Raw genomic sequence first — 19,981 nt, forward strand, 5'->3', positions numbered from 1 at the left:
CTCCAATGACTAGTGTTGGAATGTCACACATGATAGGGTTCAGTTAATATTTGTTGAGTGAACTTTTATGCCCACATACACTTTAATACTTAAAAACACAAATCATTCCCCCATCAAACCTTTTCAAAGATGTTCTAAGGGAGAAGTTCAGACAAACCCATGGTCTCTTTCTTTGCCCTGGGAGTGTGAGGGTTTAAATGACTTTAAAAAAAATAGATATTATTCACATCCCATAAGATAAACCTGTTTAAAATATACAATTTTTTGGTTTTTAGAATGTTCACAAAGTGTGCAACCATTACCTAACTCCAGAACATTTTTATCACCCTAAAAAGAAACCTGTCATAGACTGGACCCATTAGGAATCCCTCCCCTCCTTCTAGCCCCTAGCAACCACTAATCTACACTCTGTCCCTATTTGCCTTATTCCAGACATTTTATATGTGGAATCACACAATATATGTCCTCTTATGTTTGGCTTTTTTTACTTAGCTTTCAAAGCTTTCAGACTTTATCTATGGTATCCATACTTGAGTCTTCTATAGCTAAGTAATATTCCATTGTGTGGTTATACAATATTTTCTTTATCCATTCATCCTTTGATAGACATTTGGGTTGTTTCCATTTTTGGCTATTATGAATAGTGCTGCTATGAGTATTTATAAGTTTTTGTGGACCTTTGTTTTTAATTCTCTTGGGTCTATACCTACCAGTGTAAATGGCTTTTTTTTTTTTAATTTATTTATGATAGTCACACACACACACACACACACACACAGAGGCGCAGAGACACAGGCAGAGGGAGAAGCAGGCTCCATGCACCGGGAGCCCGACGTGGGATTCGATCCCGGGTGTCCAGGATCGCGTCCTGGGCCAAAGGCAGGCGCCAAACCGCTGCGCCACCCAGGGATCCCCGTAAATGGCTTTTTAAAGGCATTGCTGTAAACAAGTTTTATTTTAAAAATGTTTCTCACTTATTTCCAGTTACTTATTTAAGCCTTTAACAGAACTTATTAATTTTTCTCCAGAAATCTGAGTTACATTAGCCCTACAGGAAATGTTCCCTGTATGGCTCTGGTGCCCCCGGGCTCACTGCCCACTGCATGAGTGGATGCCAGACTTCAGCAGTCTTGTGGGGCATTGGGAATGCAACTCTGAACAGGTGGTGGTTCACCTTTTTGTCAACCAATATTGCTTCTCCTTGAAAGAATCATAAAATCTTGAAATTTAAGACCTAGGAACGTTTCTTGGAGCTCATCTAATCCACTGCCTTTGTTTTATAAATCTTAAAGCCAAGGGACATCCAAAAGGTTAAAATATTTACCTGAGTTCTTATAGCTGGTTGTGAGAGAGCCAAGATGAGAAGTCAGATCTCTTGACTGCCACTTCAATGCTCCTGACTACTAAATTTTACTTTGTTGTCTGAATTGAAAGTCATAAAATGAAAAATAAACATAATTCATCTAAGTGGTATTTTCAAAGTATTTATTTATGAATTAATTAATGAGTGAGACACACCGAGGCAGAGGGAGAAGCAGGCTCCCTGCGTGGATCCTGTTGCAGAATTCGATCCCAGGACCCCAGGACCATGACCTGGGCCAAAGGTAGACGCTCAACCACTGAGCTACCCAGATGTCCTTAAGTGGCATTTTCAAATCAAAGTTTACAGAAAATGTTTTCACAGTTTTGTAGGGAAAACTTAGCTATCAGCTTTGTACTTGTTAATTCACAGGGACAGGGTGGGGGAGATAAGAGTAATAAAGAAACACTCCTTTTAGCCTATGCTTAAGGAAGAAGGAATTGCAGGCATTTGTAAACACTCAGACAATCATAAACAAAGGTCAGTAATTCCTATTAGCTTTCCTTAAGAGTCAGCCTTTTTCTTCTCATCACATTCTACCTTTTACATACCAGTCGTTTTAAAAGGGGGTATAAAGATTAAACATAATTATATTATCCAAATGTAATCAAATTATGCAATAGATTATGCAGTTAATCACTTGGATCTCCTAAATGTCATGCTGGATATAGTTTATCCCTCTCACAGTGAGTCAGAAGTGGGAATGGGTTCATTCACTATTTCCAGTAAGCAGCTTACCGCCAGCAGGTGTTGTGACTTGTGGGAAAGGGTAGGACTGGAATGCATGCTTATTTGGAGAGCTCAGAAATGTACCCTTGGGTCCTTGCATAGAGCTGTACGTGAGGTCACAGGCAGCTGAGAGTGTTGGCAGTACCACAGCTACCCCCAGCTTAGAGGAGGCTCTTGATCCCCTCTGAGTCTGGGAATATTGCTCCCTAGCACAAAGCTGGGAACAGGTGCCACATATAGCCCTATGGTCCAGGCACGGGTCTCAGCTCTGCCACTCTCTGTGTGATCTTGGGCACATCACCTCAGATGTCCTTGAGTGCCCCATCTGTAAAATTAGAAGGTGGCAGGGCAGACTAGCTGATTTTTAACTCTTTTGGCTTTAAAATGTTATGGTTCTACAACTTAGTGATTTAAGATGTCAAGTATATTGGATATTGGAGATATCATATAAAGGTGGTAAGAGTTCATAAGGTAATACAGGGCCATCGTGGAATCCCATGTGACACTGGGCAAGTTACTTCTCTAAGATTTTGTTAGCCGTAAAAGTAGAGTGATTATAATAGTACCTAACCCTAATGACAAAAATGGTATTAATGCAAAGACCAGTGCCTCATAAATCCTAAGATTCAGTATTATTTAGTAGTAAGTAGTAGAAGTATTTTCTTTAGGGACATTTTTTCCTAATAATACTGTTCCTTCAGAAATAAGTAAAATTTCAGTAAATTTTAGTAATACTGTGAAGTATTTGACTAAAATACTATTTAAAACATTATAATTAATTAACCCTGAAGTAAACTGGGGGGAAAATTCATGATTTAGATAATGGAGTGGTGGATGGTAGGTATGATGAGGGAAGAAATGTGATACAGAGGTCAAGGTTATAGAGCAAGTGAAAGAAATTGAATTTATTTTCTCCTTAGTTTTATTGTTGTCTGTAATCTTCCTTCTATATATTTATCTCTCTTAATTTGGAGATGAGATCATTTGTGGAGAATTTATCCAAATTAGTGGCTATTGAGAAGTGAGTCCTACAGTATTTTTTGTTTAAATGAGATTATTGTTGTTTTATTTATCATGTAGAAATAAATAGTAAATCAAATTCCATGTGAGCTGCCTTCTTGTAACTTCTGCTAGTTTTGCAAATACTATTTTGGTGTGAATCAAGGGCTTAGAAGCTTAGTAATTTTGGAAACAAATACTCAGACATTTTTCCTCAGGATGTTGGTACGAAACTATCACTATTGAATAGTAGTTTGCTAAACTATTTGAAGGAATTCATTTAAGAAAAAGTATTTACAAAATCAGAACCTGTTTGTAAAATATGGTAGGGAAAGGAAACTCTAAGTTTGGTGGTTGATATCTTAGAGAATTAACTACCTAATTTTCCAAAGAAGAGGACAGCTGTCTATGAATGTATAAGTGACATGATAGAGTAGATGAGATTCTCTCTTTTTTTTTAAAGATTTTATTTATTTATTCATGAGAGAGGCAGAGACATAGGCAGAGGGAGAAGCAGGCTCCCTGCAGGGAGCCCAATGTGGGACTCGATCCCAGGACCCTGGAATCGTGACCTAAGCCAATTAAGCCACCCAGGTGCTCCTACAGATGAGATTCTTAATGGTCATCTCTGAATATATATGTTCTGTGTGTCCCACACCTACTCCATCACCATCTATTTCACTATTGTAGGTAAATAACAGGAAAGGAAACATTTTGATTCCTCGTGACAATGTCAGTGGCTTCTGATATAAACAGTTCAATCCAGAAATGCCTAGTCTCATAAAAATTGCTTTTCACTACATTGTAATTTCCACTCAGGGTAATGTTTTTTTGGTTTCTAATGTATCTTTTATACTTCTTTTATAGGAGGCCAGTTGTAAGAACCCCTTACCTAATATCCTTCTAACAAAAGACTTAGAAAGAGACATGCAAAAACCATCTCTAAAAACCAGGGTAAGTTATGTCTGCTCCTTTGGGTTACCATAAGAAACATTTAGCAGGGCTTTTGATGTTCTTATGTTTCCATGCTCTGTTTCTTGCATTTCTCTCAGACTTTTTCTTTGGTTTTATTTTTGGACCTGATTGCATAAAAAGCATTTTTTATTTAATATATTGAATCCAAGGTGATACTCATCCCCAGATTTTCAAGACACTCCTATAGTTTGACCGTGATATTTTTTTCGTGATATTTTTTAGTACATGGCTTTGCTTCTATTAAATCAGAATTATTTGCAGTCTACTTCATTAGGAAGTAGTTGAATGTAGCAGATCTTTGTTTTGAGGGATAAAATACAATGTCCAACTGTAATTTCTGTTTTTCAAAATAGAAATCACTTTATTGACTTTTCATAAGTCATATGTAAAAATAACATATGATCAGTTAAGTAAATTTTAACTAGGATGAAATAAGATCATACATATGACAGAATAAGAGTCTAATGTGTAAAATTTTATTTTCCTTATTAGGAAAAATACAAATACAAATAATTGTTTTGCCAATGAAAAGAAAGACCCCTTTAACCCAAAATATGTTATGGAAATTTCTTTGATCATTTATTTGTCCAACCAGAAAAATGATTGCATTAATTTTAGAGTTCCTTTCCTAATCTTTAATCTTTTAAGTAGAACTTCTCCTATTTACTTGGTTACATAAAATATTCCTAAGTGGCCACCAGGACATTTATAGAGCTATTGTGTTTCCCCATTCTGAGAAAAATATGTTCAAGTTTTCTTGAGTTCATTTTAAGCAAAATGTAAAAGATCTAATCTCTAATTTTAATCACAAGTTACTGTAAAAATAATTGTGTAAAGGCAAATTAAGTGAAGCATTGAGTCATTACTTAGTGTCTTGATTATAGTAACTACCTTTATGTGAAGAGACCCTAGATAATGCACTTCTTAAATAAAGATAATCTCAAAACCTGACATAAAAGTTGTTTGAAGGGATTGTATTACTCTTAGGAAATTAATCCCTTTTGGAATTTTTCAGATATATACAGAATCAATAATGTGCATTTATTGTTCCTTAACCAGTCTCACTGTATGCTTCACAAACAGACTAAACCAATAGAGAAATTACTTCACTAGTTAAGCTTTGGTTTTTAATTTAAGTTTCTCTGTGGCCTGACATGAGCAAGTTTACATTTATATGAGGACAGTAAGCTCTGCTTAGTTTATAGGTGATTAAAATCCTTGTAATTTCAAATCCCAGATATGAAACAGAGCATGTGAGCTATAAGAGATTATGAGGTACTAACTTTTTCACTAGGATTTTATCTTATTTGTTGCTCCAGTTGATCTTTGAAAGCTAAAGCTGAGAACACCTTTAAACTATGGTTGGTGTGTCCTTTCTAGAGTGACTTGGTGAGCTATGAGAATAAGGTGCATCCACTTGGCTTCCTTAGCTATCTTTTTCAGATATCTCTGGTTACAGCTGTATTTGCCTTGGACAGCTAAGTATTTTTGATCCCTATGTGGCCAGAGATATAAAATGGTAATCCAGAAATGGCATATATCCATTGACTCTAGAGATGTCTCTCTAGACTAAACCATCTGTCCCGACTTGTGTTCCCCCTGCCAGTTGCTGTCACTGTGCTTAGGCAATAGGAAGGATTATATTTCTCTTCCTTAGGTAGGAAAGCCACTTCTTGATTTGAGTCCAAGTTGAAAAAAAAAGGGATACCTCTATTTCACAGTGCCATGACACTTCCTGGATGAGCAAGGATCACCAGCCCTGGTAGCTTAAGGACACGCTCATATAACCATTTCGTACCACATACCAATACCATGTAGAGTACATATGCAAACAAATCATTGGAAGAGATTATAAAGAAAAGAATATCAAAAAGAGGTATAGAACATAGAAAGGCACAGCTCCTTGTAACCTGATATACTTCAGACTACAGCAGACAGTCTTTTTTCTACAGTACACAGGTGATATGGCTCTAAATAAGCCTCACAACCCATATTCATTGGTCATACTATAAACCCTGAATAGGATCTAGTAAACTGAAGGTAGAAAATTATTTTCCTTCTCTCTTCCCTTGGAGTACACTCTGGACTTCCCAGTATAGTTGCTGTGTTTTTGACCTCAGCAAAAAATTCAAGGTCAGGTCACTGTATGAGAATTAATATCCAATTCATCCAGCATTAGGATGAAAGTATAAAAGAAAAGATTATATGTTTCCTTCCTGACTTTTATCAGTGGATAAAACTGTATTGATAAAAATTTAAATTACAAGCGCATAATAGTTTTAGTCATTGGATTCTCTTACTACTTTTATAGAGATTTCCTTTAGTATACGAAGTCATATTAACTATAAAATGTGTGATAAGGATAATACAGTTATCAAAAATACTATTACAAATAATATATCAAATATATTATTACAAAATAGAGGCAACCATTAAATTATTTTTCTTTCAGAGGCTAATGGTTTCATGGATCATGAATTATTTATGGAGATTTTCCTCAATAATGAGAATAGTCATCCCTGTTCTATTTTCTTAAATGTTTGTTAAAATGCCTATGCTTATTAGCAAAATAAACTAGAAATTTTAAATAATTAGGGTTTTGAGAAATTTAGTGGCAGTATTATTTCCAATAAGCAAATTAATAGAGTAACCTAATAAGCATTAAATTTTACCAAGCTTTTAGGTTATTTTTAGGTTATTTTTAAAATATTGTTAGTGGGAGCAGCCCAGGTGGCTCAGCAGTTTAGCACCACCTTCAGCCCAGGGCGTGATCCTGGAGACCCAAGATCGAGTCCCACATCGAGTCCCACATCGGACTCCCTGCATGGAGCCGGCTTCTCCAGGGCTCCATGTGTCTTTGCCCCTCTCTCTCTCTCTCTGTGTGTCTCTCATGAATAAATAAATAAAATCTTAAAAAAATATATTGTTAGTGGACATGCATATATTTTACATTGCTTTAATTAATGTGTACATTCTAATTAGTGTTCTCTTTTTTCCAGTTAACATTATTTCTGCTATACATTTCCATGTATCAAGCTAGTTTGCCTCTTTAATTTTTTAATAAAAGTAATAGTAGTAGAAGTAATAGTGATGATGCTTATGGCTACCATTGATCAAGTGCCAGACACTATATTACTTAATGTAGATCTTTTTTTTTCTGTTCAATATACTCTATCAATATTCACTTTCAGTAAGAATCTATGACAGTTTTTTTAGGTATCATTCCAGGTGTTTCCATTGTTTTAGGCTATCTTCAATATTTATATCATTTCCAATATTTTGCCATTACAAACATTTTTAAGTGAATAATTTTCACATGATGCCTTTTAGACATACGTGGGAAGTAGGGTCATAAGAATGTACATCTTTAACTTGTCCTGACATTGCACATACTTTAAGATGTACCAATTTACATGTTCAACAGCTGCAGAAGATTGTTTCCATTTTTCAGTGTCACCAACCTTTTGTAATATCAGTATTGTTGTTTCCCCAATCTAATGAGTATGAGATGCATCTTGTTATTGCCTTACTTTGGATTTCTCTAACTTCCAGTTGTGGCAGGGACATTTATTATTCACTGAATACTCAGGTGTTTCTCCAATGTTTCCCAGCCCCATTGCAGTTAGCTGGGGCCAGCCAACTGCTTCTGGCCAAGAGACTGTGAGCAGAAGTGCTAAGTGTGTCTTTAAGGGCAGAGAATGCAAAAGTTGTGCATAATTCTCAAGCGCTTTTTTACAGTACAGCAATTAGACAATGGAGCATGGGTCCTTTAGTGGCATTGGTGGAACAGAGCCCCCTGTCAAATGGCGCTGGATTTGTGTAATGACTGAAAAATAAACCTGTTTTATTAAGCTTCTGAGATTTCTGGGCTAATTTGTACCTTCATTATAATGTAGTCTATCCTGATTCATTATGGGGGCAGCTTGTCATGTGTTCATTAAGCTTTGGTAATATCTGTGATCATTAATCTATGTACTACTTTCTCCTGTTGTTGCCGGTTTTATTATTAGGTTATTTATTTTTTCTGAGTAATTTGTATGAGTTTGTTAGCTGTTGTCAATTATATGTGTCTTAAATACTTTCTCCCAATTTTTTAGTTTTCTATTTATATTGAATATAGTGCCTTTTAATATATGAGTTTTTTATTCTAATATAACCAAATCCATTAGTCTTTAGTTCTTGTGTTTTTTATATCTTGTCTGAGAAATCCTCACAAACCTTGAAGTCATTAAGAAAGTCTTTTTTTATTGTTTTCCAAAGGTTTTAAATTTTGCTTTGCATATATGTCTTAATCCATCTGAAGTTGAATTCTGTGGAAAGCATGAAGTAGGAATCTAATTTTACATATAAAACTCAACCAACTTAGTATATTTATTCAATAGTTCATCTTTTCCCCACTTTCTGAAATGTCCTTTCTATTATATGTCAAATGTTTTATATGTGTTATTGGTTGCTCTATTTGTTTATCTCATGTCATTACTGCAATGTTCTAATTAGTGATATCTAGTAGGACGACTTTCTTCAATTTTGTTTCCCTTCTTGAAAATTATTTTTGATTCATTGCTTTTGCAGTTGAATATTATCAAGTTTCATGAGAAATTTTAGTTAGAATTTAAACTGCAAACTGATCCATTACATGAGAATTGGTATTCCATTCATGGCCATCATAGAACTCTCCACTTGCTCACAACCTCTTTAAGACTGTCTTTTGATTTTTTTTAAAAAATGTAATTTTCTTCTTCAATATTCTAGGTGCCCACATTTTGTAGGTATGTAAGTGAAATGCTTATGATATATCTTCAAGCTTTGTTGTTGATATTTAATGTTATAACTAATTTTTATTGTTGACTTTTATATCTACAAGCCTTGCCAAATTCTCTTTAGTTCTAATATTTTGTTGATCACTTCTCTTTGATTTTCTTTGTAGACAGTCATATCATCTGGAAATAATAAGCCTGTTTACTTTTTTTCATTCCTTTAATCATTTAATTTCTTTTTTTCTTGTACTGTGTTCTAAAGGTTAAATAGAAATGACAATAGCATGTCTTCTTGAGTTCCTTCCTGATCTTAAGGAAAAGTTTCTATATTTGACGTTGAAGTATCATCATGGCATATTTCTTTTTGTTGCTATTTTTGAAATTTTTTCACAATGCCAGGCACATAACAGACCTTTAATAAAGACTTGAAAATGAGCAAATTATTTCATTGCTTTTGTTTCATCTGAGAGTAGTTAGTGTCAGCATGTTTTCATTATATATTTTTCTTTACATATACACTTATTAGGTTTATGTTATTTACTGTTAAGTGTTAAATATGCTCTCTTAGTTTAAGGAGGCTGCCTTCTATTTATAGTTTAGAATTTTTATCTTGTGTGGAAGCTAAATTTTAGCAAATGTTTTCTTTTGCATCTATGAAGATAATTACATGTTTTTTTTTTTATGTATTCTTTCCTTGTGGGAGGAGATATGCTGAAATTTTTTCTAAACTTTAAGGTAAACTAATGCATCACTGGAATAAATTGGTTCTGAAGCTGATCTTGGTACATATTTTTAAGTACCTTGCAAGCTTTGGATAGCTGCTGCTTTGTTTAGTATTCTTGCATCTCCATTTATAAATGTTTTTATCTGCTTTTGGTGTAAAGGTTATGCTGTCCTAACAAAATGAGGAGGAGAATCTTTCCTAATCTCCGAAATAGATTGAGATCAGGATTATCAGTTCCTTCAATATTTGGCAGAATATATCTATAAAACTGTCTGGGCCTGGTGAGGTTTATTGGCCTATTTGTCATTGCTTTTATTTGTTTTTAAAATTTGTTTTGAGAAGTTGATTTTTGACTACAGATTCAGTATCTTTATTGCTTGTAGTCCTATTCGTGCATTCTGTTTTTTTCTGAATTAGTTTTGATGTTATATTTTCTAGAATATTACCTATTTTACCTAAGTTTACCAGCATAAAGTACTTCAGTGTTTCTTCTTACTTTTAAAATATTTATCTGTAGTTATAAACTTTTTTTCAGTTCTAGTGTTATCTCTTCGGACATTTTTCTTGTTTGCTTTTGATTAGGCCTGCCAGAGACTTTATTTTATTGGTCTTTGCGAGAACCACATTTTAGTTTTGTTGAGTCTCTGTTGTATCATCATTTTCCATTTCATACATCTCTTACTAATATTTCCTTTCTTCTTTGTACATATTATTTGTAAGGTAGATCTTTTTTTCTAATGTCTGTCAACTTTTCCTCCATGGCCATATATTGTAAATATGTTTTTTGTGTGGTTTGATATGGAAGCTTAATGATCAATTCTTTGAAAGTATTTGCTATGTTTACTAAAAGCTTTTTTTGATGTGTTGAGTGTCTTATATTAGAGAATGCTCTTCTAGAATCATCTCATTTCCTTCCTGCCTGCCTTTCTTTTTTGTGTATTTTGTTTTATTTTGTTTTTTGATAATACTTTCCCAGTGCCAGACACGTAGTAAACCATTAATAAATACTTGAGAATGAACAGATGAATAAATTTTTTCACTTACTCTATATGAAAGCAACAAGTGTCTATGTATGCGTGGTTATGGGAAATTTGCTTTTTTAAGAATCTAGTCAAATTTAGCACATTTTTTCATTTGGAAGGGGTTCAATAACCAATAAACATAATTATATCTGGAATTTAAGACTTTGGGTTTTTAATATATCTTTTCCTGATTTAATCTCTCTTGAACATTTCTTAAAATAATTTTCCATCTGTTTTTTCTGACCCCATATGTTTGTATATATGAATATATGTTTATTTTACTAGATAGAAAATGCTTTGTATCTTGTCATCTCCCTAATAGGTGCTGGATGATAACATTCTCTGTTTATTTTTTGCCTCTTCCGTTATCAGATGAAATAACTTTCAAAACTATCTCTTCAGTGTTTAGTAGCATTTGACTTAAAAAAAATAAGTAATTTTGTTTATCATTAGTTATATCTATGATTAAATCTTTTATTTATTATAAGCATATTCCTTATTTGATTTCTTAAGTCATCACTGAACTATTTCAAGAATTCTTGGAATCTCTATAGAATTAATGACAGATCCTTGGTGGAGATGATATTTGTCTTCTAAACTCAGGGAAAAAAAAGAATTAATGACAGATTCAATTATTTGGACAGTATTTTTTTGTGTGTTTGTGGTACTTTATTTTTTTGGTACTTTATTTTATACACACACACACTATCAAGTAAAAATATAATACAGAATTAAATACTTATTTTAAATAATAAAAATATGATGTATCTGGGTGTATCTACCTTTTCTCTCAATCTAGTAATTTGGTTCATTTAACTCCTGTCTGTTTTCCAGATCCTATAAGCAACTGTAACTGTGCCAAATGATAGGGATACAAATTTGGAAAGCCACTGTCTCCTACCTCAAGGAACTAGGTTGGAGACTAGACGTGTATACAAAACATCACATGTGCTAGACTGATTTTTCTGATCTCAGATCAGCATTTGGGTTCACCATCCTATTTTGCAAACAATCAAGTTTTAGCTTGATTTCTTTGATTTTTTCATTCACTGACCCTTAAGATTTCACTGGCCTTTTTGTTCCAATTTTCCCTGGTTTGCCTTATTCTACAATTATGACCAAAGTCTAATCAAAGTTATTAATGCTGACTGCTCTAACTAAAACCCCTATAACCACTGGATTTGTTTTAAAAAGATTCTTTCCTGCTCCAATCATTGTGTAATGGAGGTAGGGAGGAATTTGTAAGCTGCAAACCTCATAGCAGTGAATCAGATCACAGGCTGCTCCCATCCTTCAACTACATCATCTAAAAAGTGTTTGGGCAGTGAACAAAGAAAAGAAGGAAGCATGTGCAAAGTTCACAGGCACTTAACCACCTCAGCCTTAAGGAACAGCACCTGTCCCTTCCACTCACATTTCAGAACTCTGTCACATTGAGGGAATCTAGAAAATGTGATCTTCCAATGTACCTAGGAAGAGGAAAGTGAAATAAGCATTGGGGAATACATCACATTATTGTTGTTCAGCCTGCCTTTGTCCAGTTCTCTTACTGTGCAGAAAATCACAGTCAATCCCTCTGCAAAGATGAAAATCCAAAGAACCAACCAGTCATTATTGACCAGCTTGAGCTCTAAAATTTCTGGGTGATGTATCAGTACTCTGTCAGGACTAGACATGGTTCCTCTTGATCTGAGAATCTATGATGTAAAAAGACTGATTTCCCTCTCTCCACACACATCCCTATACAAATGGGATGCGAAACAGTCGCATTCACATACCAGTACACACACGTACACATGCATATGAAACAGTGGAGGTTCTTTGATTAGACCTAGATTCTGCTTTCTGCAAGGAACTCCATCATCTGTTTTCTCCCTGGATACTTACTGCCTTATCTTTTTAGAATCCTCTCCTTTTCATTATTGCCCTTGAAGGTGTGTATAGGGAGTGTGTCTTTCTTAAACTAAAGCTTGCTGCCTCTTTGAGGAAGTTTGGTGGCTTGAGGACTGTTTTAGCTCTTGAACAGTAGAGACTTTTTATAAGTCTGAGCTGATGTTTTTTCATGGTAGTGATGATGGTTTGTTGGCTTATTAGATGTGGTCTGAAGGGGCTGACAGTAAATTCTTTCAAAAAATGTGACAATGTAATTGATTCTGATCTAATTGCTTTCGGGCCATTCTGTGAGCTAGTTATTATACCCAAAGTAGGTCATCCTTTCCTCTGCCTTCCAGATCTCAGGAGAATTTCTCATTGAAGAAATTAACCAGAACCCTAGTGGCAAAGGATGCCGGGAATACAGTTTCCAGGATTTATGCCCCCACAGTACACAGTTATCTTATAAAATCTTATGAAATTTTGTTTCAAATAAGCAAAACAGACCATATGTGCTATGAAATTGATTAGAGCTGGCTCTGTGGAAGAAAGAATTTAAGTCAATTTTTTAAAAAGAAGAATTGGAAAACTGAACAGAGGAAGGATTTCAATTGGAATGGCGTAAGTGAAGACTAGAAGAAGAAAATGGGCATCCTATATTTGTAAGATTTATAGGCCAAGCTAGCATGGGCAGAAGGTTTATGAAGGGAAGTAATAGATGATAATTCTGAAAGACAGGTTGCAGGCAAACTGCGGAGGTGTTTGATTGTTAAGTCTTACATAACGATTGCCATGCTATGTGATAAAATTTATTAAATGAAAAAGCAAATGAACTAACAAAACACATTTAGAGAATAAAAGAAAATCAGTTCTGTAATAGAAGGTTTTGAAACAACAAAAAAAAGACACATATGTGAACAAAAAGATAATTATTAGAGGGCTTTTATTTTTTTTGCTAGGTCACATGACAAGAAAAGGGTGATTTTAATGAAAGAATTCTGGCTTTATAGTCTTATGGAAGCAACTCTGTTACTTAATGTAGTGTATCCTTAGGTACATTGCAGAATATTTAATATCTCAGTATTCTAATTTATAAAAGACCAGATAATAACATGTAATCATGATGTAGCTGATACTTATTATTTACTCTATGCTAGACACTGTGGAAAATAATTCTAATGTTACATCATTAAATCATCACAACAGTTTAGGATAGAGATGACCTTTATCAGTCCACATAGCCTTGGTTACACCTCAATAATAAGCAATCCCAGAATTTTAGCAGTTTAAAACATTTATTTCTTGCTTATGCTGCCTGCCCAATTTAGGTTGACAAGGGGGCTCTGCCTCAGCTTGTCACCCAGAAGCCTGTACTGACAGAGCAGCCCATCTCAAATGTGGCCAGTTACTGTGCCAGAGGAAAAAGAAAGAGTCCTGTAGAATCTTGCACTGACAAAAGCTCTGGCCCAGAAGTAATTCTATCACTTTTGTTCATAATTCATTGCCCAGAACTAATCACATTACCCAACCCAGTCACAACGGGGACAGAAAATACAACCCTAGGATGCATGTGAACAGAACTTTACCGATATTTGGTAAACAACAGTAAGTCTACTGCATTTTCCTTCCTTCTTTATAGATGACAAAATGGAAGCTTAGGCTAGTTAACTTCCCCAAGGTTATATAGGTAAGTGCCAGATGATGTTTGATCCTGAAGCTCAAACTCTTTCGCTTCATATTGCCTCCCATCACTGTAGTCCTATATGCTACATTGTATTATACTGCCTCCTTTGCAGAGTAGTGGTGAGAATTAATGATGATATATGTAAGTGATTAGTATATAGCCTGGGTCATGGAGTAAGCATGTAGGGCTTAGTGAAAGTTATCTTTTTTTCTTATTTTATTTCTTAACCAATAACTCAGAGTCTGTCTTAAGGCAAAAGCTCTGAACTGGTTTTATAGTGACCATATTTTTCTCCATAATGACAGTTGTTCTGATACCAACATTAGAAATGTTTGTATGTAGAGAAATCAAATTGCACACAACTTACTCTCCTCAGCCATCCTTAAAACCATTTTATGTGTCAATGAAGCTTATGAAATATAGGACTCTATCAGGCTAGCCTACCAAACTCTCAATATAATCTAAATAGGCTTTGGCGGAGTAGCCTGGGAATCTAACACCTTACCTACAATGTGGCTGTCGCTATGGAAAATTACATGCAAGTTTCATATCATCAGGCCTGGAGAGTTTGGACTTTTTGCTCATTGTGATGACAGATGTTTATTCATTGCCCCGTGCTATCACATGCAGATATAAAATCTACTTGTTTGTTGAGGACTCTTGTACCCAGAATTTATAGGCATTAAATAGCTCTATAAATGCTAGAGAAAGTTTTTATAGCAACTTTTTCCTACATGTATGTAGATGTAGTTGAGACAGATGTATTCATACTTTAAGAGCAATTTTCTTTTACTTTCCCTTAATGTATTTTGTTAGTAAGGCTTCATAATAACAGTGCTTGCTGTTCATTGTCATATTTTGTATTCCAGATGTTTTCAGTGTTATTATTCAATACTATAAGTACTATTTGGTTAAATATCTTTCATCATGAGCTTTGTTTCTTATTTAGAATTATATCCACAGGATAGATTGCTAAAGTTGAATCACTAGTTCAGAAGTTATATGTTTATGGTCCTTAAAACCTATTGCTAAGTTAAATTTTACTTAAGAGTTATAAAAATTTACACAACTACTGGAAAATATGAGAGTGCCCACTGCACATATCCTACCAGCATTAGATGTTATCTCTATGAGCAAGGAAGACAAAAAAAAAAAAAGACCCAGTTCTAAATTACATACTTTATTTATTATTAATGGAATTCCATGTACATTTTCTCTTCTATGAAGTATCTTCTTTCAATTTAATGTACTTTTAGCCTTCAATTGCAACCTTAGTGGTGTTTTTCTTAAGTGTGAATGAACTCTGTATTAAAAATATTGGCAGTGAAGGTTTGTAAGTGACATGACCAATGGGTTTCAGTATATTCAGATTAATCTGCCTATGGTCTAACGAATAGATTTTAGAGCACAATAATCAATAAGAAAAATTCTGTATTACACTACTCTGTATTATGATAATGGTCTGACATGGGGCGAAGCGGTTTTGTTTTTTTTCCCCCCTGCTTCATTCATACTACAAAATGATGGTATGGAAATTTTCAAACTGTTTACTCCTTAGGTTTATTTTGTTGTTGTTTTGGGGATTTTTTCATTTTAAGTTTTTAGGGGTTTTTTTGTATTTTTAAAAAAGTTTTTACTTAAATTCTAGTTTGCTAACATACACTGTTTTATTAGTTTCAAGTGTACAATATAGTGAGTGATTCAGCACTTCCATACATCACCCATTGCTCATCACAGCAAGTGCCTCCCTAATCCCCATCAACTATTTCACCCATTCCCTTGCTTACCTTCCATCCGTTTGTTCTCTATAGTTAAGAGTCTCTTTCTTGGTTTGCCTCCCTCTCTCTCTCTTTCTCTCTTTCATTCCCCCTTTGCTTGTTTGTTTTGTTTCTTAAATTCCACTCATTATGAGTGAAATTATATGGTATTTATTTTTCTCTGACTTCTCTAAGCATTAGAGAAGTCAGAGAAAAATTATACTCTAGCTCCAAACATATCATCACAAATGGCAAGATTTCCTTTTTATGGCTGAGTGATATTCCATTGTATGTATGTATATACATACAATACATATACATACATACATACAAACATATATACACACACACATAAATACATATATATATACATATACATACACACACACACACACCACTTCTTCTTTATCCATTCATCATCATTCAATGGACCCTTGAGCTGTTTTCATATCTTGGCTATTGTAAATAATGCTGCTGTAAACATAGGGGTGCAGGTATCCCTTGAATTAGTGTTCTTAACATTCTTTGGGTAAGTATCAGTAGAGCAATTACTGGATCATAAGGTAGTTCTATTTTTAACTTTTTGAGGAAGCTCCATACTGTTTTCCAGAGTGACTGTACTTGTTTGCATTTCCATGAACACTGCACAAGGATTCCTTTTTCTCCACATCCTTGCCAACATCTGTTATTTCTTGTGTTGTTGATTTTAGCCATTCTGATAGGTGTGAAGTGATATCTCATTATGATTTTGATTTACACTTTCCTGATAGTAAGTCATGATAAACATCTCTCCATGTGTCTGTTGGCTATAATTTGTACATAAATTATATGTATTACCACAATTGGCTCTTTTGCATCTTGGCCCATGGTGATTTTTCTTACATATTCTAAATTTTGTCCACCTTCTGATATTAGTTCTTTTGGTAATTTCATGGTGAGTTATATCTGTTTTAATTATCTCTTTGTCTTACCAGGCATTTAGCCTGTGTTATTTTAGCTCACATTATTTTATTTTTTCAAAATATTTAATTGTTCATCTTACAGTAGGCACTGAACTAGAAGCTGAGCATTTTTTTTTTTTGAAGCTGAGCATTTAGATGCTGAACTTAATATATGGAGTTTTCAACCTAGTGAGGAATATAGAATAACACTCAAATACTTGGTTGCAAATTATGTCAGTTGCTAGTAAGGAAAATAGAGTGACCTGACAGTATGTAACAAGGGCACTTGACTTAAGCTGATTCATCATGGATGCCTCTTGAGAGAAGCTAACACTTCTTTTGTGCCCAAAAATTGGAGGGGTGAAAGTCGGTGTTGGAGGGAGAGAATTTCAAACTTTTTAATAGTATGAGAAGGTCCTGGGGCTAGATGAAGTGACCCTGGCCACTGAGAGGGGTCTGAAGCCCTGTGAGAAATGCAGAGAGTATCTTCACATAGATTTAAAGAAAGGACTTTCTTGGCTATTAGGACATTGGAAATTTCACCAAAATGAAATAGTAAATCATTGGTATACATTAAATAAAAACTATAACCAAATTCATGCTTAGAAAATATAAATCTGGTTACTATGTACTGAATACAGTTGGGAGAAAGCAAAAGTGGAAATGGGAAAACCACTGAGGAAGAGATTGCTGCAGTCATCCAAACAATAATTTATGGAAGCCTGGAGTGGGTAGAGATAAAGAAAAGTAAACTTATTTGAGATCTTTATTAATGACAGAATTAGAACTTGGTGATATATTTGGTATAAGAGATGAAGGGAAAAGGAAATATCAGAGATGACTCTCAGATTCCTGGTCTGGGGAATGAGCTGGTTGGAGACCATATAGCTGTGGTCTCTGGCCCCACTGTACACTCCCTAAGCTCTATACACTTTAGTTTTACTGTCTTCCAAATGGAGATTTTAATTGAAGATCATGGTTGGAAATAGGTTTGGAAGTTAGAAGAGAAGACAAGACGGGTCCAAATTTAAGAGTCATTAGCATATAGATCATTTTGTTGCATAAATGAGACACACTCTTCTCTGTATTATAATATGCAAACTAAGAAGAAGGCAGATGAGTTCTGGTTTGCCTATGTTGAAGTCATAGAGAAATTGTATTTGTACTGAATAGCCAAGATAGATTTTAAGTGTTTTAAGAAGGCATGTTGCAAAGAGGTAAGAATGTACAAAGACAAGGAGGTATAGGATAGAATGTGCATGTTTGTAGACCTGAAAAATCTTGGTCTTACTGTCTATATTATGTCTAGGGAAGTGGCAGGAAATGAACCTGCAGAAGTAGTCTAGTGCAATTAGGTAATGCTGAAGAATCTGAAGAGCTTCCTATAGACTATCAGAAGTAGAAAGTCATTGAAAAAATTTAATCAGGGAATAAGCTCAGATCACTCCTGTCAACAGACATAGTGAATTAAAAAGTAGAAAGCTAGGAGTCCCTGGGTGCCTGGGTGGGTTGAGCACCTGGCTCTTGGTTGCAACTTAGGTCATAATCTCAGGGTCATAGGATTGAGCCCTGTTTGAGCTCTATGCTCAGCACAGAATCAGCTTGGGATTCTATCACTCCCTCTCCCTCCCCATGTGCTCTCAAGTCCTGCTCTCATATATTCTCTCTCTCTCTCATAAAATAAATAAATACATAAGTAAATCTTAAAAAAAAAAAGAAAATAGGAAGCTAGTCTAAATGAGACATAAGAAAGGCCTAAACTAAAGTGATAGGAAGGGAAAGAAGGTAAATAGGTTAAAGCCTCAGAGGAATGACTTCTAGATCAGAGTGGGTAGATATTTCTTGCCTTTATCAATGAGAACACTAAAGGAAAAAAAGCTTATTTGAGGGCTAGGAAGAGGATGAGTTTAGTTTGGGATATTTTGAGAAAATATAGGGAATTTCTCATAAAGTGCTAAAACTGATGAAAATCTTTGAAGATTCATTATAGACTTTGACAGGGCAGATACGAACATAGTATCATATTTATCGATTAGACCTTAGCAAAACTTAAAGACTACCTATGAATCATTCTTTTTTCAAGAGTTGAAAATGGAGACCAGTTTGATGTTGGTATTTTGACATCCTTGGAGAAATCGATCTTAAATCTCTGGAAACTTAAAACTGGTTCTTGGTAAAATAAAACATGATTATATTCCTTGAAGTTTCAAAAAGTGTTACCATTTTCAAGAAAATTTCCATTGTGTGTTTCCCTTTGAGCTATTTATTTTCTTTTCAGTGAACTGCTGTGGTTTTTCTCCTACATACCCTTTTTTATTGATGAACACAGATTAGTAGGTGGCTTATTTTGCTTTTACCATATTGCTATATCTGCTTTATCTCTCCTTTTTGAAAATAATTTTCAGACATAATCTTCAGCATGTCTTATGAAAACAAGAACATTATCTTAATCCTATTTTTGTACTGAAGGAATTTAACACTGATACAACAAATAAATGCAATTTTTAGTCCTTATTCAAATTTCCTCATTTGTCCCCAAAATGTCTTTAAAGACCAGTCAGATCAAGATCAAACATGGAGTTTTATTGCCACGGAGCTTTCTTCCTTTTTTTTTCTTTCCCGATACTTTTTTTTTGACAGACTCATGGACAATTATCATGGAATAAAAAAGAGATGGGCAAAACCCACCATCTGTTTTTGTAAATAAAGTTGTATTGGAACACACCTACACCCATTCACACCACAAAGTTGAATAGTTGCAACAGAGACCTTACAGTTTACAAAGCCTAAAGTGTTTACTTTCTGGGCCTGTACAGAAATAATTTGCCATCTCCTGTTGTGAAATCCTCCATAGTTATCATAAGCATAATATTGGTTTCAGGAGTAGAATTCAGGGATTCATCACTTACATACAATAGAGGTTCACCTTTTTGTGTTGTGCTTCCCATTGCATTACAATAGGAAACATATAGTGTCAACATATTTCATTATTTCACGATGCTAAGTTTGATCACTTGTTTGAGGTAATGTTTGCCCGATCTCTCTGTTGTAAAATCACTTTTCTCTGCATGTGATAAGTCATCTTAGACACCAAGCGAATATCCTGTTGTCCAGCACCACTTATATAATAATTCATAAGCATATGTTGATGATCCTTGTTT

General features: G+C 34.5%; 1 protein-coding gene across 6 annotated transcripts in view; it reads left to right on the plus strand.

Annotated features, from left to right (window-relative positions):
- The window catches only part of FAM13A (family with sequence similarity 13 member A), a 310,890-nt gene that overhangs the window by 127,612 nt on the left and 163,297 nt on the right, over positions 1–19,981 (plus strand). For all 6 annotated transcript variants that reach the window (XM_055312970.1, XM_055312972.1, XM_055312971.1 and 3 more), the window contains one exon: positions 3,956–4,042. In XM_055312970.1, coding sequence (XP_055168945.1) covers positions 3,956–4,042 — 87 coding nt within the window. The remainder of the gene's footprint in view (positions 1–3,955; positions 4,043–19,981) is intronic.

Source organism: Nyctereutes procyonoides, unplaced genomic scaffold (genome assembly GCF_905146905.1).
Source record: "Nyctereutes procyonoides isolate TBG_1078 unplaced genomic scaffold, NYPRO_anot_genome, whole genome shotgun sequence".
NCBI classification, from domain to species: Eukaryota; Metazoa; Chordata; class Mammalia; order Carnivora; family Canidae; genus Nyctereutes; species Nyctereutes procyonoides.